Genomic DNA, 24613 nt, shown 5'->3' on the forward strand with positions numbered 1-24613 from the left:
CGGGCGAATGGTCTTGTGTAACACTTCCTCCATTACTCCATGTATCTCCCGCCAATACTGTTGTATCTGGTCGCATTCCCAAATTAAGTGAATGAAGGTATCTGTGTACCCACAACGTCGCCTGCAGTCGCCCAGTCACCCCTCCCCATATGGACTAGCTGTGGCCCCGTGATGTATGTACGGTGGAGTATCTTGAGTTGGACTAGTCGCAAATGTGCTGGGATGGCAACTTCTCTAGGTGAGGCAACCGCCTCCCGCCACTCCTCGTCATCAAATTCTAGACCATCTCTCTCCCAACACTCTCAGACGCCCAAGAGGATCTGGGGTGCTGTTAATCAGTTTCTTATATGTTAGGGAGATTGCTTTTTGGGGAAGGTAGCCGTCCAGTAAACGGTCCAAAAGTGGCAATGACTCTTATTGACAGAATGCCAGATGGCCACGGAATGTTTGGTGGGGCCCGTGAGGGAAAGCCCCGAGGGTTAGAATATAAGGATCTGATAACATTTCCACCAGGTAGTAGCCACCTGTCCATCATAAACACAGGGTCACCTGGTTTGCGATGTGTGCACTGATTGATAGGCACAAGGTGGGACGCTCAATAATACTTAAGGATGTCCGGGCGACTAATGCCTCAGTCGTACCAGCTAAGGACCAGTTATCTTTGCAACCCCTCTATTTCCCTGAAGTATCGTGCTGAGATTGGTCTGGATAATTTTGTAAGGCGTAGAGTAGCCGCAGCAGGAACATCATTTTAAATAGCGCTGCTCTTCCCAAAAGCGAAAGCGGTAAGGCCTTACAACAGGACACATCTCTCCTAAGGTGCTGCAGAGGCAGGACCAGGTTGCGTTCTTACCGAAGTTTAGGGGCAGCAGTAATAAAGAGCCCTAGGTAGCGAAAGCCATTCCTCTCTGTCTGCTTTGGGCAGTTTTTCGGTAATGGTGTGCGGAGCCTCACAGTACATATATGAGCGACTTGTTCCAATTCATGGAATAGCCTGAATGTTTGCCGAATGTTGTGAAAATATCCAGCACACATATTAGGGACTTTTTGGGGGTGGTTAAATAGAGGAGGAGGCCATCCGCGTAATGCGAGATTCGGTCCTCCCAGCCGGTCGACCATCGCATTCCACGAATCATCGGGTCCGTGCAGATCCAGGCCGCCATTGGCTCGAGGGCGAGGGCAAAGAGCAGGGGGGACAGGGGGCACCCTAGTCTGCTCTCGCAGTGCAGCTGAAAAGGGTCTGATCACTTATTATTGACTATCACCTGAGTCATAGGTGCAGAGTAAAGAATTCTAATCCAGGACATGAAGACCGGCCCAAACCCCAGTTTGGTGAGAACCGCTAGTAGGTAGGGCCACTCCATGGTGTCAAACGCCATGGAAGCGTCTAGCGACACTATTACCGCATGCTCATCGACCGTGTCAATTCTGCCCAGCACTCCGTGGACCCTGCGCAAGTTGAGGGCCGTGTTGCGGTGGGGCATAATGCCCGACTGATCCTGGTATTCTAAAGGTGATATCACCGGAGAGAGTCGTGTGACTAGGAGTTTCACAAGGATCTTGGGTTCTGCATTCAGGAGAGAGATCGGTCTGTAGGAGGTGCATTTGATTCTGTGTTTCCCTTCCTTGGGAATGACGACAAGGGATGCCAGCCTCTGGTCAGGGGGAAGAACACCTACTCGTCTGCTCTCTTCAAACATGGAGCGAAGAAACGGGGCAAGGCCATCGGGGCGCAGTTTGTACAGTTCGATGGGCAGGCCATTGGGACCAAGTGTCTTACCCGGTCGAAGACTCCGAATGGCTTGGGCTAGTTCATCGTTGGTTATGGCACTGTCAATGAATTTAGCGTCTTTCTCAGAGAGAGTGGGCAAGCGAATATCTTGAAGGAGGCCCAAAGAATCCTCTTCAAGGAAAGGGAAGGTAGATTGGTAAATTTTGTAGTAGTGGGAAGCAAATTTGCAGATTATGCCCCCGGAATCACAGTAGACCCAGCTCTGGTCATTCACCAGTTCAGGGACCTTCTTGTTGGCCCTTCCCTTCCTATCCAGGCAGGCGAGGAGTTTCCCGGCCTTGTCGCCCCCCTTGTCGCGTATGTAGGCCCGGTGGCACATATACCGATATTAAGATGAGCGTGCCGCCCTCCCACTGGCCCGTCACTGTAACGTACCTGCCACAGTCGTTGGTGCGTGCTACTTGTGTATGGAAGAGGAAAGCGTTTTTAATAAGGATTCCCAACCCTCTGGATCTAGAGGTGAAACCCGCATTGGCCATCAGCTTGTACCCCCATCTGTTTAAGGCACTGCAAGAGTTACCAACAAGGTGTGTCTCCTGTAGAAAAAACACATCTGGGAAGTGGCATTTAAGGTACTGGAGGACTAAGGTACGTTTCTCCTGTCACCAAGTCCATTGACATTCCAACTCTCCAGGGTAAAAACTTTATCCCACTGCGTATCCATATGTAGCCTTAAGTGTGCACTTGCCTCTAGAAGTTGTCTCCGTTAATGGAGTGCTCCCTCCCCCTGCCAACCACTCTGAGCAAGTCAAAACAGTATCAACCCCCATGAGGGACAGCATCCCGCGTCTCTCCGGGCGAGAAGAGGCCAGAGGGGAGTATGCCAAGCAATGCACCCCCAATTTACAAGGGGCACCCCTCTGTGAGTCAGAAAGGGCCATCCCAGACCTGGAAACAAAACATTAAAATGAGGTTACCCAAATAGGACCAGATGAGCATCAGCGTTGCCCGCACAAGCAGGCTCAGTGGGCATTATGTTCAGCGGCAGATCGCCAGCCGTCAAGCCAGTCCTCCATATCCTCGGAATGGTCGAAGAACCATGGTTTGCCATCTGCCTCCACTTGCAACTTGGCGGGAAAGAGCATGGCGTACTTGAGGCCTTTATCCCAGAGTTTCTTCTTAACTGCCAGGAAGGACCTTCTTTGTTTCTGCACAGCTTGGGTGAAGTCCGGAAAAATGAAATGACAGCATTTTCAAATTGGGGGGGGGGGGGCACATTGCAGGATTAGGTTTCGATCGCGAAAATTGAGCAGCCTGGAAAAAAGGGGTCTTGGGGGCCCTGGTTTGGGACGACCCCCAGGAACTCTGTGCGCCCTCTCCACGACGAGGAACTTGGAGAGTCCCTTAGGGCATAGATGGTTTAGTATTAAGTCCTCAACAAAAAGATCCGGCAATTACCCTTCCGCTTTCTCCGGCACTACAATGATGCAGACGTTGTTGCGCCAGGAGCGCCCCTCGTAGTCGTCCAGCTTGTCCTCTGCGTATTTCCCGGAAAGACTGCAGATTTTGGAGTTCAGTGTGAATCTGCGAGACGTCCTCAATCAGGCAGGATGTGGTCACTTGGAGCTGCTGGACCCTCTACCTCATTTTTGCGAAGTCGGCCCTGATGAGGGTCATCTCCACTGCTATTGCGTCAGTTCGTTGTTCCATTGACGTGCGGACTCCCACTATCGCCTCCATAACATCTTTTAGGGACAGATTAGTAGGGCTCTCTTCTGCGTCTCCCATCGATTCGTCTCGGGCAGGCGCAGCAGAAACAGCGGCCCTGGAATAGGAGTATTTTTCCCAGTTTGGTCTGCTGGGTGCCCCTTCCACTCACGATGATGCTGCCCCTCACAAACCCTATATGGAAAGCACTTGTCACTACTCACGTCCTCCGGTGGGACACCCCACTCCACCAATCGCCCTGGGTGCCACGTATGCAGGCAATGAGCAGGTGGGGGGAAACTGAGAGGGGGGTGGGGCCAACCCTGGTGGGCGCTACGCCAAGGCCGGCGGTGAAAATAGTACAGGCCTCGTAGAGGGCTCCAGCCGCTTCCTCCTCTTATGGGGAAATGTGTTGATTTGTGTGCCACTCCGTATAGCACCACCGGAGCCTCTGACCGTGCACCACACCTCTCCGCGGACAGCCACAAAGGAGGCCGGGCGGCACCAATCCCCAGCCCAGGCATCAAAGCGGCAGACTCACCGGTGCTGGCGGGGGGGAGGAGGGGGAGAACAACGAGCGCCGTAGATGTGACCGCAGTCACCCCCACTTGATGCGTCCAGAAGTAAGGTCGACCGCTGACGGGCGACCCGCCGCCTCAATCGTCCCTACGGGCGACCGGTGGTCGACCCAATCAGGCAGCACAGGATTTGCTTGGGGAAGGAGGGGTGTGCGGGAGGGAACCTCCTATGCCTCCGCCGTGCCCGAGTCAATGCGAGGGAGGGCACCGCCTCCGCAAGACCTCCGGTCCACCTCACTGGAACAAGGCCTAAATCCCGACGTTGTGCAGTTTGAGCGGCCGCTCCCGCCCGCAGGACTTGTGTGGGACCCGATCACTACAGGACCAGGATTAACACTGCAGAAAGGCCGCCGAGTCAATCAGGCTCATGACGCTCCACAGAGCCCGGCGGCTCCCCAGCGACCGGCCAGGTTGGAACCGGAACACCTACGGGACCTGCCTCCGCTGAGAGGGTTGGATAGATTTGGCGGATGATGGGGTTAAGCGTTGTTAGGAGCGGAGATGTTCTCTCACGCGGCCATCTCGCTTCAGCGCCAGCCACGCCCCCCTTTCCTCTCTTTTTACGTTGCAATACCTAACTCTGATTATCCCGGTTCCTGAAATGAAAATTTCCGACAGATTAAAGTCTTCAACGGAACGCTAGCCATGTGAATATATTCGGCTGCTTGTCTTACATCCAAGTCGCTTTCCTAACAAGCGATGCAGACTCATTACTTTGGAAACTAAGTTCCTGCATTTTTCAAGTATGGAAAGTTGAAGACTACACATAAGGTAGCTCTGTATTGAACCGGTTCATTTGGTTAGAATTTATTTGGTATTTGTTTGGTATTTGCTTGGAATTTATTTAGAATTTGCTTGGCATTTGTTTGGTATCCGTTCGGAATCTGGTTGGAATTTGTTTTGAAATTTGGTGAGTAACATTTTTTCCTTACAGGTAATGTGAGAATATTTTTTATTCCTCTTTGTTTATAAGTTTTTTATATCTTATACAACATGCTTGTATTTAGTACGCTTTGGAAGTTTGTTGCTGCTGCTGCGATAAGCAGAGCATTTGGGAAGCAAGTCAGCCGGCGCCCCCAGAAGGTACGTCAAATTTTGAGATGTACATAAAATATGGTATTTGTCCCATCATGTACAATGCATTGTAGAAAAAATATACAAAAGGGGATCCCCAGTTGCAATTGCCATTAGAGGTAAAATGGACCCTCACAAACTCGAGTATTTAGAGAAACAATTGTTTTTAAAGAATGTTAGGCCAGCTATGTTTGACAGTTTGCATATGTGGAGGAAGGAAGTAAAGGAGAGGCAGCTCAAGGCAGAGAAGGTACAAAGGAAACAGGAAACGAAGACAGAGTATCAGAAGTATAAGGAATTGAAGGATAAGGAAATTCAGGAGAAAAAGGAATGTTTATATTGAGAGCATAGTTTGCTATTATCTAATGAATATATAGTCAGACCAACAGCAGAGGCACAAATCCACCAAGAAGATGTGGATTCAGACATTGACGGATTATTGACTGAACGACCCCCTCCCCCATATGTACCATGGACACCTCTTCTCCCTGGACCACCAAATGTTTTTTCCCCTGTACCTCCAGCTCCACCTCCTTTGCCTGCTGTTGTCCAGCTTCCTATTTTCCAACCAGTACCGGTACATCCCTTACCCCTCATCTCAGGCCACTGCACCTGAAATTACTGATGATCCAGTACTTCCTGTATCTGTCTCCATCCCTCAAATTCTTCGTTCTACTGTACCTCAGTTTCGTCGGGACGCAGTAAGGTTGATTTTACTGAAGTAGTTAAGTGATTTAGGAATGGAAGTAGAAGAAACAATAGATCAGGTACAGATAAATAAGCTTTCTTATCAACTTATGGTTCAGTGGGAGAGGACTACAAGACAGAACAGTCCCGATGAAGTTAAAGCTACTAATCGACAGGGTCAGATAGGAGCCCTCCCTGTAAGTAGAGTTAACACTGCCATAGCAACAATAATTGGATATCGTAATAAACTTTCTTCCTCTCCCCGAATAGGACCCATGAGGGAAGCTGCGCCACAGTTCATTCCTGGAAGAGGGAATGCAGATAATGATGACCCTAATGATCCCAATGCTAGAGCCCATTTTTGTATAATTGGATATATACGCCCTGGAAAAGGATGGATTTACTTACTTTAAACTCCTCTTTACCAGACATACGGAAAAATAATAGAGTATCTAATGATGATTATGATGATGTACAGGCAGCCATTGATTCCTGTGTCATGACCTTAGCTGATCTTGATATGTTTTTTGGTATGATCCTGCCACCGGATAGGTGACGACTTACTCGGAAACAGGATCATGCTGCTGATTTAGGTGAAGAATGGGCTGCCGACAGGGATAGGAAACCTGGTCAGAAACCTAGTCAGCTCATACTGGATCTGCCTGGTAACATTTGCATAATAACAATGGTACCGGCAAGTAAACTAGATTGGGCACTTCTCTCTGCCTGTAAACAAAAACAGGGAGAGGCCGTCCCTGATTTATTTACTCACTTTGAGGAAGTGCTCCACGATTTTAGTAGGCAAGCCACTTCTACATCTTGCAAGTAGGAACTTGGCCCACAGGTCACCAGCAACAAAACCACCCTCCACCGTCAGTGAAACCAGCCAACACCCTGCCAGACCACCGAAACATCTGCTGCACAGTGAGCCAGGCTGACTCTCATATGGAACTTGGTTCACAACTGGCCACAGGTGCCAGGCCATGTGCTCAACCAGTGACAGGAGTCCAGCTCGCACCACACACAGTATTGGGGCATGCACAGCAGGAGTTGCTTTCAGTACCCAATATCAAACCGGATGCAGGAGGCCGACCCCCAAACTGTGCTCGAGCATGCACAGGTAGAGGATGCCTTTATGGACTAACCTGCAGCCATACACTGCACAGAACCTGCCAAAGCCAGCCACTCTCTTCGCACACAAAAGGAAGTTGAGGCCAGCAGGGATTGGCCTCAAGGTCTAGCTTGTGGCCAGGCTCTGCACCCAACCTGCCATGGGTGGCCACCTCAGATGCACATGGACTTCAAGACCTTAAAAAAGAAATCCTATGGCGGTTGGGAAGGCTTAACAGATGGAGTTTGGGAACATTGAGTCTGGAATGTTTACAAGACTACAACTACTTGAGTGCTTGGATGTGAGAATCAGGCCAACCCTCACTCCACCTACAAAAAATTAGGTTGAAAGGGAAGATAGCCACGTACGCCCTTTGTAAACTAGATGCCACCCTTAACGGTCCTACAACGACGGTTATACGAATGGTAACATAGGCCAAACTGCTCCTGTCTGTCAACTATGCGCAGCATGCATTCCCCGACATGCTAGCAGCAGACCGGGAAAAAGTACAATGCTCAGTTTACAAGAAATTATTCCATGTCCCCCCTTGTACAAGGAATACCCTGATCCGTCTATAATTCGATCTTATTCAACAAAAACTACAAGGGCTGGCCACTTTGGCAAAGTACTTTTTTCCTGGCAACCGCAGCTCCAAACTATTCAATGAAGGCACTCATAAAATCCATTTTCATCAGACCGAACAACCCCTGGTCCACAAATCTCATGGTAGCAGAGGAATCCTTGCAACTGGCTACGAAGAACTGGGACCCAAATGTAATTGATTACACATATGTTAAAACAACAATAAAAAACACAACTGTGTCTTCGGTCTTGTGCTACAGACTTGGAATCTCTCCAGAAAATGGACTTCCACAAACCCGTTAAATTGCTACAAACAATACTAACAACAAAACCCCATCTTAATCAGGCTGTGGGGAAACAGGCCTTAAATCAATTATTAACAGCAAGGCAATCCATGCTTCATTTAAGAGAACTGTGCCCAACCTGGAAGTCGCTTGGACGCATCTCAGGGTGCAGACTGTCGAATACAAAAGGGAATCATTGGCTCATATACTTTTATGCTGTCCAGCACTGCGACAGGCCCGCCGAGTCCATCTCAGGCCAATCTTCCACCATCAGGGCACTTGTACAGCAAAAGAAGCTGTCGGCCAGCTTTACATCTTGACACTGTGAAAGATACGGCCATTTTTACGTTTCGCCTAAGTGAAAGCCTGCGCACTGCGCAGGCTTTTCACTCAGGTGAAAACCTAATGAGAATAATATGTGGCTTTGGAATATGCCCTCTGTTCCATTGGCTAGCTCCATAAATGGAGGCTAGCCATTGGAACAGAGATCTGTCCGTCATGGCCGGACCAGATCCGTGGGCGTTCCCGCGATTTCTTCCCTCTCCGCCCCTCTGTGCGCGTCATCTCGGCGGTGGGCGGGTTGTTATTTTTTTTTTTTTTTTTTAATGTTTGTTTTCTTCATTCCAGGCCGACCGCCGCCGGAAGAAGTCCAGGTGAGTGCCCGTTCCCGCCACCCCCTCCCGCTGACTGTGTGCTGTTCCCGCCCCCCCTCCCGCTGTCCGTGCCTTTCATACACCCCCCTCCCGCTGTCCGTGCCTTTCCTTGTTTTCAGTTGAACCCTTAAGTATCTCAATTAGCAACTTAAAAGTGTCCTGCCAACACGCAGCAAACGATCTGCTGCTGCAACTCGTGTCAATGTTTTAGTAACATTTAATTTATTCGAGCTAGAAACATTTTGTTTTTCTTACAAATCTTCAAAATCTGCAGAAGACGATAAATTATGTGGCAAATCCATCATTTTATGTGGATAATGCTGCAGACTTGTATAACTTCTGATGTCATGGCTATCGACGGGCAGATAGCTTACAGTAACACGAAGACCAGGCTTTGCCTGGGGAAAAATCTGTAGCCCTCGCTTTCGCATGCAACCCACCTGAGATCAATCACTCCAACATGATGGATCCCTGCAGCTCTCTGCCTGCGGGTTCTCTCCCACCTACAGCCTGATGTTGGAAAGTGCTTCTCATAGCGGTTCGAGTCAGAGCTTTGTGCAGCTGGTATTGTGCATGGATCGAGGCTTCTGAAGTTCTACACGTTCCTGCTCCCTTCCCTGCACAAGCGCTCCGGTAGAAGTTTTTTTTTCTCCACTGCATAACCCTGAGATGCCATACTGATGTGCTTCTGTTCCACACTTGGCCCTTCACCTCAGATTCAGCGTGGGCGTGATCACAGCACTCTGGTTTCAATTAAGTGCTGTAAGCACTTTGCGGCACCCGGGCTGCATGCTATATGCATTGTCTTCTTGTGTACGGGTCCCAGTCTTTTGGTTACGATTGTAGTATTTCCAGAAAGAAACACTTGGGAGCAGCGAGCCTTGCAGTGGCTCAGAATGTGTGGGGTTAAGTGGTAATATCTCAATAATATAACAAAAACACACTTGTAGCTAATGGACTGCGCAGGCTTTTAAAGTGGTCTGTAGGTTAAATAGATGCAGGTTTACATAAGTGATGCCAGGCCGCATAATTCGGGAGATGAAAAGCCACAATATCAGCTGGAGCTCTGCGGATTTGATGCAACGCCCTCAGCTTTACAAGAATGCAGTGCAGAAACCCCTGGGTCTTAGAGAAAGCAGAGGCTTGGGCGGTTGTACGACCGTACAACGCAGGTAATTACCGGTACAACGCAGGTAATTACTTCACACGACTGTGCCACACATTTTTTAGTGCACATGTTTTTACTGCGAATATGCGTTTACAACGCATGCCTATACCACACATTGTTTTTAGATTTTAAAACAATGCTTTTGTGGGGGTAAACTTACCTTAAATGCGTAGTATTGGCATGCTTTGTAAATACATATTCGCGGTAAGAATATGCGTGCTAAAAATGTATTGTAAAGGCACCATGAGGTAAAAACCTCGCTGTAAAGGCTTTTCCCCTTGGGGCGGACATTTAAAAACACAGAGTAACAATACAAATAGTGAGTGCAAGGGACAGAAGCAGCGAGGGCAAAGCGATTGAAGCGACCTGGAGCAGACACAAAGGAGCAACTTTGAGTGGATGGCCCAGTGTTCATTGGCTGTTGACTACCAAGAAATGCTTCTGCTGTAGTTCAGAATCCAGCAATGGATAAAGAATTCAGCAGAGTGTCGGCCCTCCTGGTTTACAAACGGATGTATTGTCATTCATAAACATAAGGTACATATTGTGCTTGATGAGATGGTGAGAACCAGGATCCGGGGCCTCACAACCAAATTGTCAAACTCTGCCTCAAGGTCATAATCAGGTAAACTGGCATGCAAATATCTGAGAAAAAGACACAACTTCACATATGCGTGGGTATGTATGTATAATGTGTGTGTATGTGTGTATATATATATATATATATATATGTGTGTGTATATATATATATATTCACTGAAAAAACCATAGGTTATAGACCATATATAGTTAGGAATTAGCATTTACAAAACCTTATTTTACTCACACAAAACCATTGAAATTCGCAAATATAGTTAGTTGCACTAACTATATATCGCGCACCCGCAATCCACTGCTGATCATGTCACATATTACATCATTCATGACATGGTCAGTGACATCACTGATGACATCTCAAATGACATCATATATATATATATATATATATATATATAACATTTCTATGGCAAAATGAAACCCCTCATTTTGTTCCTTTTCAAATTAAATGTATTAAGTGTTACCACTTTATTCCAATCAAGATGACTTCAGGTGTGCCATACTTTTGTCATAAGTAAGACTGTTAGCGTTCTAGTTATTCTTTAGAACACTCTGGGACATTCTGTCATTGGGCTATAGTTGGGCTACATCTGGCTGATATTTGGGCTACATTTGGGCTCTTTTGTCTCTGGTGGCCATCTTGGGAGACTGCATATCAGAATTTTTTTAATGAAATATAAGAGGATTTGAGAAGTCACTCAAAATGTGCCCTAATTTTTCTTTCTTCAGCACTAATCATAATTTCTATGGCAAAATGAACCCCCTCATTTTGTTCCTTTGCAAAATAAATGTTTTAAGTGTTAACACTTTATTCCAATCAAGATGACTTCAGGTGTGCCATACTTTTGTCATAAGTAAGACTGTTGGCGCTCTAGTTGTTCTTTAGAACACTCTGGGACATTCTGTCACTGGGCTATAGTTGGGCTACATCTGGCCGATATTTGGGCTACATTTGTTTTTTTTGTCTCTGGTGGCCATCTTTGGGCTACATTGGGCTACATTTGGGCTCTAACATATATATAGCCCAATATATATTTTTCAAAGTTAGTTTTCGTAAAACCACTGGAGCATATATCTTGAGACATAGCAAAGGCACATCGGGCTACCAGTCCCTACAATTTTGCCAAGTTTTGTGGAAATCCATTCAGCCGTTCGAGCTAAAAGTGAGTCCAACCGCCCTATGGAAAACTCAATGTTAAAAACAAGTTTTAGGACTCCCCTTTTTTCTCGGCCCCCGCTTGACAAAACCCCCCCAAACTTTCAGGGGACGCTCAGAAACAAAATGTGCCATTTTCCTGAAAATTTCAGCCAAATCCGTCCATCAACGCCAAAGTTATTCAACATAGAATTTTCAGAAATCCCTATTCAAAAAAATCCTAACTATATATACCTACTGGCGACCGCCAGTAGGTAATATATATATACACATTAATGTAAATTACCGTCCACTAGAGGTACATTTATACGCAACTACACATATGCGTGGGTATGTATGTATAATGTGTGTGTGTGGAAGTGTATATATGTGTGTGGGTGTGTGTGTGTATATATATATAAAAAAAAAAAAAAGTGTTCCTAAACGAAGTGCGGCGGACAAACCCACTGGAGGGTGTGATTGACAAAGGAAAACTACAGATCCCAGCGTGCATGAAAACCAAAGATTACCATGATTGGCAGGCACACCGGAGGCCAATTAATTGAAGTGATTGCGCAGGGGATATTTAGTGAGCCTTGTGAACTGTCCGCCTGACACGGCCTCTGAAGAGAAGCAACACTGCTTTGAAACGCGTCAGGCCAGGAACTGGAATAAGGGAAGGGAAAGTGTATGCCCTAAAATAAAAGAGGTTTGTGAACCTACTTGGTGTGGAGTGCGGTCCTACATCTGGGGGACTTTGTATGGCAAATACATTCGCGGCGCCACCGGCCGCGGGGACGACGCACCTCCTGTGAGCAACGAGGGTCCCGTGGAGGTGTAATGTCACATCCAGAAGGGCGTGCCAAGTTTGTCAAATTAGGCATACAGGGTCTCTTCCTAAAGCCCACTGGAGGGCTAGAAAAAAGTGTTCCTAAACGAAGTGCGGCGGACAAACCCACTGGAGGGTGTGATTGACAAAGCAAAATACAGATCCCAGCGTGCATGAAAACCAAAGATTACCATGATTGGCAGGCACACCGGAGGCCAATTAATTGAAGTGATTGCGCAGGGGATATTTAGTGAGCCTTGTGAACTGTCCGCCTGACACGGCCTCTGAAGAGAACCAACACTGCTTTGAAACGCGTCAGGCCAGGAACTGGAATAAGGGAAGGGAAAGTGTATGCCCTGAAATAAAAGAGGTTTGTGGATCTACTTGGTGTGGAGTGCGGTCCTACATCTGGGGGACTTTGTGTGGCAAATATATATATATATATATATATATATATATATATATATATATATATACACATTAATGTAAAGCACAGTCCACTAGAGGTACATTTATATACATTGATGATGTTATATATATCTCTTCCAATGCACTAATGGATCATTAATCACATTTACTCTTGACTAACGAGTCGCCACCCAACTCTTGCAATGCAGTAATGGACCATTAATCAGATTTACTATTTACTCAGTAGCCACCACCCAACTCTTGCAATGTACTAATGGAACATTAATCAAATTTACTATTGGCTCAATAGTCGCCACCCGACTGCTATTTACACTTATGGTGGGAAGTCTAGTATTGCGTTATTTGGACATATGGTATACGGTATACGGTATGCACTAAAGATGCCTTCCTTTTTCATTGTGAGCCTTCGTAAGTTCATTGCGTTTTTCTTCCACCAGTGTTTGATGACAAAGACCAGTCCATACTCTGCTGTCTCTGGGGTGCCTTAATATCCCTTCACCCCAAATGGAGCTATAAGGGATGAAAGCTGTAGCCAACGTGGTTAGGGGCACAAAGGAGGCAGTCCAAGACTACCTCTAAAGTATCAGAAGCTGGGATTTTACAACGTGTATCTGGGGTTTGAAACTCTGGTGGCCTGGCATTCACCACGCTGCAAATTCCAGTGCATCAATGGAGTCTCTGGAGCAAATTGATGGGATCAGCCAATGTGCCACCTAATAGGAGCTGACATGTGACGGCTTGGGGGCAAGGGAGTGGGGAAGCGTCTGTCATACATTGTCAGGGAGCTTAGTACCCACATGACAAAAGAACTGGGAGCCGTGCCCAAAGCTGCACTTGAGGGCACTTCAGATTTTGGATGGAAATGCTAAAGTATAAGCCATCTTCCTGACTTCCCCCACACGACTCTCACATACTCGAACACTCATTCACAGACTCCACGCCTCAGACAGAGTAAACACACACAAGCACATGCCCACCCACCAAGCAAAAGCGGTGAGCATCTTTCATTGTTTGCATGTCCTGAGAGGACCATCGCTTAGAGCTGCCAAAAGTAAAAAAATGTTATGTAGACGTCATGGTTCTCGGATAATTGTAAAAGTTGCAGCTCGTGGGGATATCAGATGCTCCAGTTCCGAAATAATCACAGGTGATGTGGATCCAGGTTTATTCAGTCGTGGTCAGCCAGGTTAGTGATTGTGAGGGGCGGCTTGCTGCTTTGGTAAACGGCGCTCTTTTAGAAGGCGTAGACGGGACAGCTCAGAAATGTTTGTTTTTTGTTGGTAAATAAGGCTGACGAAACCGGGTTTGGAGAAACCCATTAGTGCATGAAGCAAAATCAAAATACGTTGATGCGAAATTAACAGCAGTGCTGGCAACATATTCTGTCACCTTTTGGAACAGAGCGTAGATTAAACGTATTTTCGTGGCACCCAGGCATAAACATATCACCCAGTGAGCCGTAGCGCCGCGCGCACGATGCAGACCTGATCATGTGTTTGTTGACAACTTCGTACATGCACGTAGACATGGGACAGTGTGTACTTTGTGTATCCCCGAGCCAGCACACAAAGACCATCTCCACAAGGGTCTCCACCAGTCTTTGTGGTGGGTGCGCAGATGCGCTTCGGGAATTCCTCAGACGCTACAGTGCGGGTGCCGCGATTATTCTTTCATTTTGGTTGAATGGGCGAACAGGCATGCCCTTTTAAATACCTGGACGGAGCATGCGCGAGTTAACTGTTGCACGTGCATAGAGGAAAGGCATCTCCAGTACGAAATTACTTCAGGGTCTCAGAGCATCAAAGCCAGTCGAGGAAAGAAGGGCAGCTGGGTGTCCGAGACCCCCAAGCATGTAAACGCCGAGTACAGCGAGGCAAGTTATACTGCTTATGAGCAATGCTGGGGAAAAAGTCAGAGGGGGTGGGTGCGTTTGTGTGTGTGGCTCTGGGTGTGTGTGTGTGTGTGGCTCTGGGTGTGTGTGTGTGGTAGTAATTGCTGTCTGCAGAGCTCGTCCGTAGGGTACAATAGGTCTCACATTTGAGAGAGATTAAGCTAATGGCAATGTAAATGACAATGCCATTTATTTATCTGTTTTCAAAACCAACACATAAATACAAAATTTGTCATTTGCAATGCCAATAGCTCTAACTTTTCTAAAGGCGAAACCATTGCATTGTAAATGCTTGTTGGAAAATGTGTACAGCAAACTCACTCCGTTCTGAAAGATAAAATGGCCACAGCAGGGAATGATCAACTGCCAGACGAGTCTCAAACTCCTAGGGTCCCAACATCGACATGATCTATCTCCGACAGGAACTAAAGTGATCACGGGCGCCTTTTGACCCCATACACTTCACATGTGGCCGCATAGATATATGGACAGCAAAATATAGCTCTCTTATGTGGCACGTCGGCCTATCTAAAAAGCACTGACAGTTTACTGAAGACACCTAACAGAATATAGCTAATCTTTATTAGCCGCCCGGCTCCAAGCTCGCCATAAAAAAATGTTACTTTGTTACAAGACACTGTGATGAGAACCAATCTAGTATCAAATTGTTTCGGGTGTTTTACAGAGCACTTAGGTATTTATAACTGATTTTAAATGGATTGTTTGTACTTTTGCTTTTTACTTCCTTTTAATTTTAATGATTTTAAGGAATCACACAAAATTATTAAATCATTAATTTAACACCCTACCAGCACACCGAAACGCCTGGTGCACAGTAGGCCATGCTGGCTCATGTACAACTTGGCTCACAACTGGCCATAGGTGCCAGGCCGTATGATCAACCAGTGACAGGAGTACAACCCGCACCGCACTTGGTATTCCGGCATGCACAGCAGGAGTTGATTTCAGTACCAAAATCCAACTCGACGCAGACAGCAGACCCCCCAACTGCATTAGACCATGTACAGGTTGAGGATGCCTCCAGGACCTAACCTGCAGCCAAACGCTGCACCAAACCAGCCAAAGGCAGTTAACTCCCTCTGCACAACAAAAGAAGGTGGGGACAGCAGGGATTAGCTTCAAGGTCTAGTCTGTGGAAATGTTCTGCACCCACACTTCAGGAACGCAAATTCTTTTTTTTTTTTTTAAATCACAGAATTCTATAGACTTCTTAGTTGTCTCATCATCTGTCCTGAAGAGGAAACTCTTCTTTCCTATTCACTTTGGTTCACCAATGGTACCCTATACAACACTTAGGCCTAGATGTAGGTAATTGTAAATTAACGATTCGAAAATACTGAATTTTACCGATTTTGTATTTTCAAATCGGTAATTGCAATGTAGATAATAATTCAGTAAAAAATACCGAATCGGTAAGATTCGGTATTTACCGAATCAGTATTTACCGAATCGGCATTTGCCATGGATTCCTATAGGCCTGGAGGCCCATAGGAATGAATGTCAATTACCGATTCGGTAATTACTAATTCGGTAAAAGTGGGAAATAGTCAAGGGTGGCAGGGTGGCACTTTGACACCCTGTTGCACCCCTGATTGTTGCTCAGGTGCACATGTGGCATACATACATGCCCTAAGGGCATGTATGTCTGTCACATGGCACAGGTGTAAATGCACATTTATGCATTTACATAGGAATTCCTTATTTACCACCAACTAATAGTTGGTGGTAAATAACGAATTCTTAAAGCCCAGAAGCAATGTTTACAGTCCTTCCTACATCTCATTTACCAATTCGGTAAATACCGATTCGTTATTTACCGAATCGGTAAAATAGCCTCCTACATAGAAAAGGCTTTTACCGGTCGGTAACGGCAGATTTCGGCCGTTACCGACCGGTAAAAGCCTACCTACATCTGGCCCTTAGTTACGTATTTCTATCAGTAAATACTGCATGTGACCACATGTGAATATTATCTTTATTCAATGGGCGCGCCTAGTCCCACTGCCAATAAAGGAACTGTACCTGGGCTGGAAATCGTTGAGCAAAATCAAGAGATGCAGGCTGTGCAACTATAGAGCAAAATCGTTGGTACACCTAATACATTGCTGCACTGCCTTCCTGCAACATTGACACAAATTATTAAAACCAATGTTTTTAAGGCATGAGCTCCGAAAATACGTTGAGCCTTGGAGAGAGCCATAGGATCTGGACAAATTTGGCAAATTCATGATTATGACACAAAGGACGCTAACTGAAAAAAAAGCACAGAATAAAATAAATAAAAATCAGTGAGGGTCCCCTGCAGAAAAGGACCATATGGTCCCTACAAAACCGCAAAGCATTAAGTGACTTTTATTTTCTTTCCCAGAACATAGTAGGAACAGGAACCTTTCCAAACAGAATTTTAAACTTAGGGTAATACCCACTTTTACAAATGGTCTGCGACCAGTTTTCAAATTATGTTTTTTATTTTTATATACGATTTGATATATGTTTTATTATGTTGTGAGATACGGATTTATACAATAATTTTGATATCGTACTGCAACTTTGCAATGATTATAAGTAATTATGCAAATAAATAATTCATGTATTCATTTAGTGCCATTTCATTAGAATGCCAATTCAAAACATCAACCAATTATTAAGATGTGTAACCATAACATATATTATAGATAGTAAAGGACTGTCCAGATTAGCTTATATTTAGCACATAATAAATATGGGTCACTGTACTCACATGAATAGAGTGATGACGAAACTGCATTAATGCACATGCCCCAGCATCCAATCTCCACTCCTCTTTCATACGTAAGGTAAGCTGCAGAGTCGTGCGCTGCATATGGATTCCCACGGTACACTATCTGTGGAGAAAAGCATGTGGTGAACGTCAAATGAGCAACAGAGAAGTGAGGCTTGCTTGCATCCTCCCGTTACCTTAGGGTACGGAGGTACGTCGCTATTGAGTTTGCACCAAATTAAGCAGTAAACTAACATCATTAATTTGACTTGTTACTAATCACAAAATCTGATTAATATATTAATCATCCATGCATCTATTTATTTATTTCCTTAAGTTTGCTTCCCTAAATAGAATCCTCACTGAAAAACTATTTAGGAAGATATAGCACAATATGTGGTAGAATAAATGTAAATGTGCGCTTTGAGCAAGCTTGCATGTAACACTTCAGGGGAGACACTTACAAGGGGTTGGTTGCTCGGAGGGCTAATGTGGCCACTGCAGGGGTGTGTGCTTGACTGCGTGGTCACAGGTTTAACTTGCAGCAGGACCATTCAGCCTTCTCATCTTCTAAGGCCAACAAAACCAGCATCATTGAGTTGGCAAACAATAAATAATCTAACGCATGTATTTGTAAAGTGCGTGTTCACTTCTTGGCGCATTTTGGAACTGTATATCAAGGGTTTTTTGATACCCAGTTCAATGGGAATAATTTTACGGACCTTGGAAGGATGATAAGCAGAGTGGAACCTCTGGGATTTGAATCTGTGGCCATGAGGTCAAAGTAGATGCATTAATTCACTCAGCCAATAAACTAATCTGGTATTCAGTGCCAAGATGCTCATCGTGGCGAACGTGTGCTAAACAAACATACATGTTAATCACTGTCCCAACTGTTCTTTTTAGTCAAAGGTGACTTCTGATGAAATGTCTGCATGATTAGGCCAATCTTGTTCTGAAAGAACAGCTTGTGATCATCAAAGACGTCAGCTGACATAATGGTGCTGTATATCTCCGGGTCAGGCACCGTCTGTTCTTCTGAACATGGGCCTGTTTTCTGTTTGTGTTTGCGACACAGGAAATTCCGTTAGGCACAGTGTTTCTGGCACAGGTTACACTGATCAGTAAAGAACTGTTAACCAGACTTCAACACCTTTGAAATCAGAAATCATACTCTTGGACTTAGATGAGATCCTCTGTCTCATAATTTTAGGATATGTTGGCAGATTCTCAGCTGCATGAGTTCAAACCAACTGAGATGTCTATGCTTCCATGACCATAGAGGAGCTGCGAAACAGCGCAAATGTAACATAAAGACGCTTGCTACATTGCAGTATTGCATATGGCACCTTTGACCCATTGACCCATGTAGTAGAAATTGTAAACACTGCCTTAGTAAAAGATTTATGCCCCTTGGCCGAGGACAAAATAGCAAAAAATGTTCAAAAGGAAAAGGTAGGGTGGTCTCAGGAGAGTCGGAGAAGTGAAGTGGCATTAAAAGATTTATCCTGTCACTGCTAGGGATCTCCAGACCCACAGTTGAACACTTCGACCCGTTCGCGCTCGCCTGGCCGTACGTCAATAATTAAATCAGAGCTCAATTGAGCCCATCTTCTTTGACTGCCCAGCCGATATTCATGTGATGGTGGATACATTAGGTGCTCCTCGTTCACACAGACCTGATGAAGACCCCATGCTAAGGCCAGATTCACCTCGGACTTTTGAGGGGTCGAAACGTTGACTTCTACTACTGCACAAGCCACGATGACTCAACTTCAATATCAGTGTTTATGAAATGCTATGCGGTATAACTGGAACAATTAACCTGCATTAGACCAGATTGGTCTTACGATGCGAATTGGATGTTTTATATGTCACATCACCTTTCCCTTGTCTACCACCTTTGCATATTCACGGTTACCTCAAGCACCCCACCTTTTTCATTCCCCACACTCGAGCGCCTTGAAGTATTTAAATTGCAGTTTCATTAAGGAGCAACTGCGTTGCCTTAACAGAAGTGAATATTTGTTTTGAAAATAAATTGCATTCACTGCAGACTAAGCTACATTGGTATTGTGAATGTTTTTACTTATGTTTTTCGTTTTGTAATTCTGACTCTGGTCTGGTAGCATTTCGGGTAAACCCATTGATACATAACACCCATGGCGGAGGATGCAAAACCTATCCCCTAAAGGATAAGTCTGGTCATAGGGTCAAATGTTAACAGTTGCACATCATGAACACGGTAATTGTGGTTGGGATTATATCCCAGCCACAGATGATTCTAGGATTTTCTGGATTTCTGTGATGTTCCTGTTTTAACAGCTCGAATGTCCTATGTTTTAGATTATATGGCTCTTAAGGGCCATGTGGTACATATTATGTAATCGCTTGTATCATACAGTTTGAGTAACAACCCCCCTACTACCTGTTGGTGTCAGCTTACACTGTTCAACCTTGCACCCTTTGGAGAGTCACGTTCACCAAGAAGTACCTTGGTTAATATTTGGAGTACAATGATGCAATGATGTTGGTTGCATCAGGACAAAAGTTGTTAGAAATTGGGTTTCTGCTTGGTAGAGGTATGCACCCTGTTTAAGCAGCAACCACAATCCTAGTAAGGGTAAGTCAGACACACACCCTAAATTAACCTATACTTACCCCATGGTGAGCATAGTATACACACCGCACAGAGATGTCAGGCTTAACTTAAGAGGCAATGTGTGAGGTAACATTTGTACAACACTTCAAAACAGTGAAAACACCACATACACACCTCATCTAGTTAGAAAAATAGACCGTAATTTGTTGAAGAAAACAAAACCAAAATAACAAACATCCATTAAGTAGAACCAAAGGTATGAATTTTTAAAGAATATTATCTTGAATTACAGTGCTAAAAGCATAAAGTGGTAATGGGGCTATCTGGTCGCACTAGACTGGGTCTAATCCAAAAGTTCAGGTGGACAGCAATGGATTGCGAGTCGGATACAGGCACCAACTTTTTCCCGCTGCAATTTTGTATGTCCTGAGGGGAATGTGAGGAGCAGAGAAGGCGATGCGCCGTCACCATCGATCCTTAGGATGGAGCGAATGCGCAGGCTCCAAGCCGTGCAAAGTCAGAGATGGAGGCACTGCACTGCACCATTAGGGATGCAATGCATACAGTCCTCAGTGCAGCAGCACTGCCTTGATGGAGATGCGCCGGTTTTGAGCGGTGCAACAGCATCAATCCGCGGATTTCTGCTGGAGCAGCATTTTATACCCACCTCCAAGAGCCCAGGACTGGTTTGGCACAACTTGGCAGGGCTAGACTCACAGATGGAAGAGTCCAGGTGCTGTAGCAGGGTTTGAAAAGTCCTTGATATCTGTGAGGCTTCAAAACAGGAGCCAAACTAGCAAGCCTTTGGAGTCACTCTGGGTTCAAGTGGTGCAGTTCCAGACCTTCTCACTCAGGCAAGGAAAGTAGCAGGAAGGTCAGCATAGCAGAAAAGCAGTTCTTCCAGAGCAGCAGTCGTTCAGCAGCACAGCAGTCCTCCTTCTAGGCAGAGTATCCACAGGTCGAGTTAGTAGGGTTAGAAGTCCAGTTCATATACCCAGTTGTGCAATTGAAGTGGGGGAGACTTCAAAGAGGGGCTTTGGAGGGCACAGAGGTCCAACCTTCTTGCCCTGGCTGCAGACTAGCTACAGGGGGTAAGCAGACCTTTGTGTGGTAACAGGAAGCAGCCTATTCAAGTATAAGTGTGAGGCTCTGCCCACTCCTCCCAGCCATTCTACCCAGGAGGCCCATCAGTAACACCTTAGTTCCCTTTGTGTGTGACTGTCTAGAGGGAAGGCAGAAGGCCTAGCTGTCACCCACCCCAGACGTGTATTGGAGACACATCAGGAACACAGGGCTAAGAGCAGAAAAATTGCATCTTTCTAAAAGTGGGATTTTTAAAATGGTTGAATGACAAATTTAACTTGACAATTAAAGAGGATTTATCATTATTATTCCATAGGTACTAAACAGGACAGCTCTACCTCATTCCAATTGGGAATCACACTTATTAAAGCTAATAAGGAATACCCAATGTTAATCTAAGGGAGGGGTCGGCTTCATAACAGTGAATAATAAATTTGGGATTTTTTTACTACCAGGACATGTAAAATTTTGTTCTCAAGGGCTGGGTGTATACTTTATTAGGCCAGAGTCATGCTTCTAAATGGATCTTATAAATAGTACATGTGCCTTTCTCTTGGTGGTGCACTGTGGTTGCCTTTTTATACCGGTGAACACTGTGCCTTACAGGAAGCATTGTGTTCAAATCAGGAGAGCAATATCTCCTGAACACGAGGCTGAGAGGAAGACTTGCGAGTAAACCTCCCATGGTGTCAGCCCCACGGTGAACATGAACAGAAGCAGGCAGTTCATCATACAGAAGGTACAGTGTTAACCCGTATAAAAAGGCAACCACAGAGCTCCACCAGGAGAAATGCTCACAGACTATTTAATAGATCCATAAAGGAGAATGCCTGTGTCCCAATAAAGTATACACCCAACCCTGAAGAAGACCTTTGAGAAATACAGCAGGCCCAATATGATGGTCAAACCGCGTTAGCGTATTACAAAAGTGGCCATGGGCGCACATCCCAACAAAAAGATTAAGCTATACACGGGAGAACTAAAGAGACAACAGTGCCGTGATGGGAACGGCTTAGAAGTCTTACCTGGGGCAGCCATAACTCCGCCGTGAGGGGAACGGCTCAACATTCACCAGCACAGCCGCACCGCCAACATCGCCGCCGTGAGGGCAGGGAACTCCATCTCCCAGGTGCCCAGGCGGTGGTGACGCCAGCAGAGTGCCCGGAGGCGCGTTAAAAGAGTGGAGCGCCGAGCGCTCTTTGGGAGCGTTTTGCACAGAGACAACAGCGCCGTGAGGGGAACGGCTTAGCAGTCTTACCTGGGGAAGCCATAACTCCGTCGTGAGGAGAACGGCTCGACATTCACCAGCACAGCCGCACCGCCAACATTGCCGCCGTGAGGGCAGGGAACTCCATCTCCCAGGTGCCCCGGCGGTGGTGATGCCAGCAGAGCGCCCGGAGGCGCGTTAAAAGAGTGAAGCGTCGAGCGCTCATTGGGAGCGTTTTGCACAGAGACAACAGCGCCGTGAGGGGAACGGCTTAGCAGTCTTTCCTGGGGCAGCCATAACTCCGCCGTGAGGGGAACGGCTCGACATTCACCAGCACAGCCGCACCGCCAACATCGCCGCCGTGAGGGCAGGGAACTCCATCTCCCAGGTGCTCCGGCGGTGATGATGCCAGCAGAGCGCCAGGAGGCGCGTTAAAAGAGTGGAACGCCTCTCGCCCCGCGAGTCGCGCGTGGGAGCGCCCGGGCCAAGGGCGGGCCCTTTTAAGCCCGTTAGAGACCGGTGGAGGCCGGGCTGGGCCAGACCTCTAATGTTCACTTCTAGCCTGGGTTGGTGAGTTGCAGTAAGCACACATTGTAACCATATATATATATTGCTATACAGCTATATACTGCTCAGACTGGTGATCTGTACCTCTGATAATGTCTACCCGAGGGATCCTCCAGCAGGAGTTTTGCTTCTACTCCCTATCTAAAGGGCACCCTGGACAACTTTATCATAAGGGCTACTACCTTTACAGACCAAGGGATCACATTAATGGAGCGTAGGGTGTCCCAAGACCTCGCCTTGGCAAAGAAAAGATCTTTTATGGGTCCATTTGCAGAGGCCAAAACTCCTGAACATCCTAAGGCTGGGGGACTTATAGACGTCCAGGCAGAGGTACATGTTGATAGATGTAGTTTACCTAATACGGTAGATCTCTCAGCGTCTCATCTATCATGTGCCTCGCTATTAAGTACAGATTTGGAAAATACCCCGGAATAAGTCATCAGTCCCACTCAGGAAAACACAATTGTTAATACACTGAGGGGCAGGAGGGAGGGCGCCATCCCTAAAAGACAGGAATTAAAAAAAAGTGAGGGGAAGGGGACGTCATCAGAAAAAGACTACCAGGGTTGTCACCCTAAAACTAAACATAAACCAGGACCCTCTGGGCAGTGAGGTTATAACAAAGTCTGGGAGTGCAGGGAATTTAGAAGGTCCAACCAGCCCGGGTGGGAGAATTGTTAGTAGGGAAGCGGTTGACACCCAAATATTGTTGAAACTAGAAGAGCTCCTTAAATGCTATCTCTCTCCTATAGAGAATAGATTAACCCACATGGAAAACCAACTAGCTGATCTCTGTACCAAGTCTATCTACCAAAAAACATCGGGGCCCAGAAAGTTGGGAGCAACACATTAAGCAGTAAAAAAGCTTATGTACAAGCTCCTACAAAACCCCCCCTAGTAGCGGTTAACACCAAGCCTAATCCAGCCCCAGTTGTTGAAAAGAGAGTGGAAAAGGAAGGTATATCCCACACAGGCCTCGATCTTCCCGGTAAAGGGGCCACTCCACCCGGGGAATATAACACGCATTAAAAGGGAAACAAAAATGGTGGAGTAGCGGACAGAGGAAGAGTGGTGAACCTCCCCCCCGGAGGCCACACCGTACGTGGTGGTCATGACGGGGGTCCCAGAATTGGAGGCACCCCATGAGGAAACCAGCTGGTCGCTACATAATAAAGTCCGACACTGGCTTAACCAAAACCGGCCTTTACCCCCATATCGCAGAGGTAAGATCTTGACAGTGAGGAGGGTGGCATGGCTGGGGCATCAGAGGAAATCTGTCCGGGGAGATTGTGTGATAATTAATTTTGAGGACCCACACACTGCTGCTCAAGTTTGTGCATGGGACACACAAGAAAGGTTTGAAGGTATTGCCACTAGACGACTGTCCTTTTTCTACCCCCCTATGAGCGGACTCATACGGGATCCTAGAGCTAATAGCAACTGGCATAGAGTAGGGCATCGAGATTGGGGTTGAAACCAGGGGCCTTGGGGGGAGCACCCACCCATAGAGCCAGTTCTTAGGGATAACTGGGGGGCTTCCTGATTATGAATAGGTTTAGCTGCCTGGATATGGTGGAGTGACATGCACTATCACCAAGTCTCTCAAATAGGGGGATCACGATCCCAACTCTGCGACTGGGAAAGTGGACCCTATAGCTCCCCATTTTGATGATAGCTGCGGGGCTGTTGCTACCCTACAAACAAAGATCCCGAGGGGTATCGATGACACCAATTTACCATTGGAATTAGTTAGTCCCGTAGAAGATATTAGCGAGCAGGGTGGGAATAATGGAGTCATCTTTAACTTATCTGCTATAGGCCACAGGGTTATTCATTTCCTATCTTGGAACGTGGCTGGGTTGCAAAAAAAGATGTTTTTACCAGAATGGAATGCGTTCATCGAGAAGTTCAACGTATGCATGTTCCAAGAAACCTG

At 46.3% G+C, this 24613-nt stretch overlaps 1 protein-coding gene across 1 annotated transcript in view; it reads right to left on the reverse strand.

Annotated features, from left to right (window-relative positions):
• The window catches only part of SLC45A2 (solute carrier family 45 member 2), a 232821-nt gene that overhangs the window by 77167 nt on the left and 131041 nt on the right, over positions 1–24613 (reverse strand). The window contains exon 5 of the mRNA XM_086962926.1: positions 17219–17342. Coding sequence (XP_086819052.1) covers positions 17219–17342 — 124 coding nt within the window. The remainder of the gene's footprint in view (positions 1–17218; positions 17343–24613) is intronic.

Source organism: Lissotriton vulgaris, chromosome 3_1 (assembly GCF_964263255.1).
Source record: "Lissotriton vulgaris chromosome 3_1, aLisVul1.2, whole genome shotgun sequence".
NCBI classification, from domain to species: domain Eukaryota; kingdom Metazoa; phylum Chordata; class Amphibia; order Caudata; family Salamandridae; genus Lissotriton; species Lissotriton vulgaris.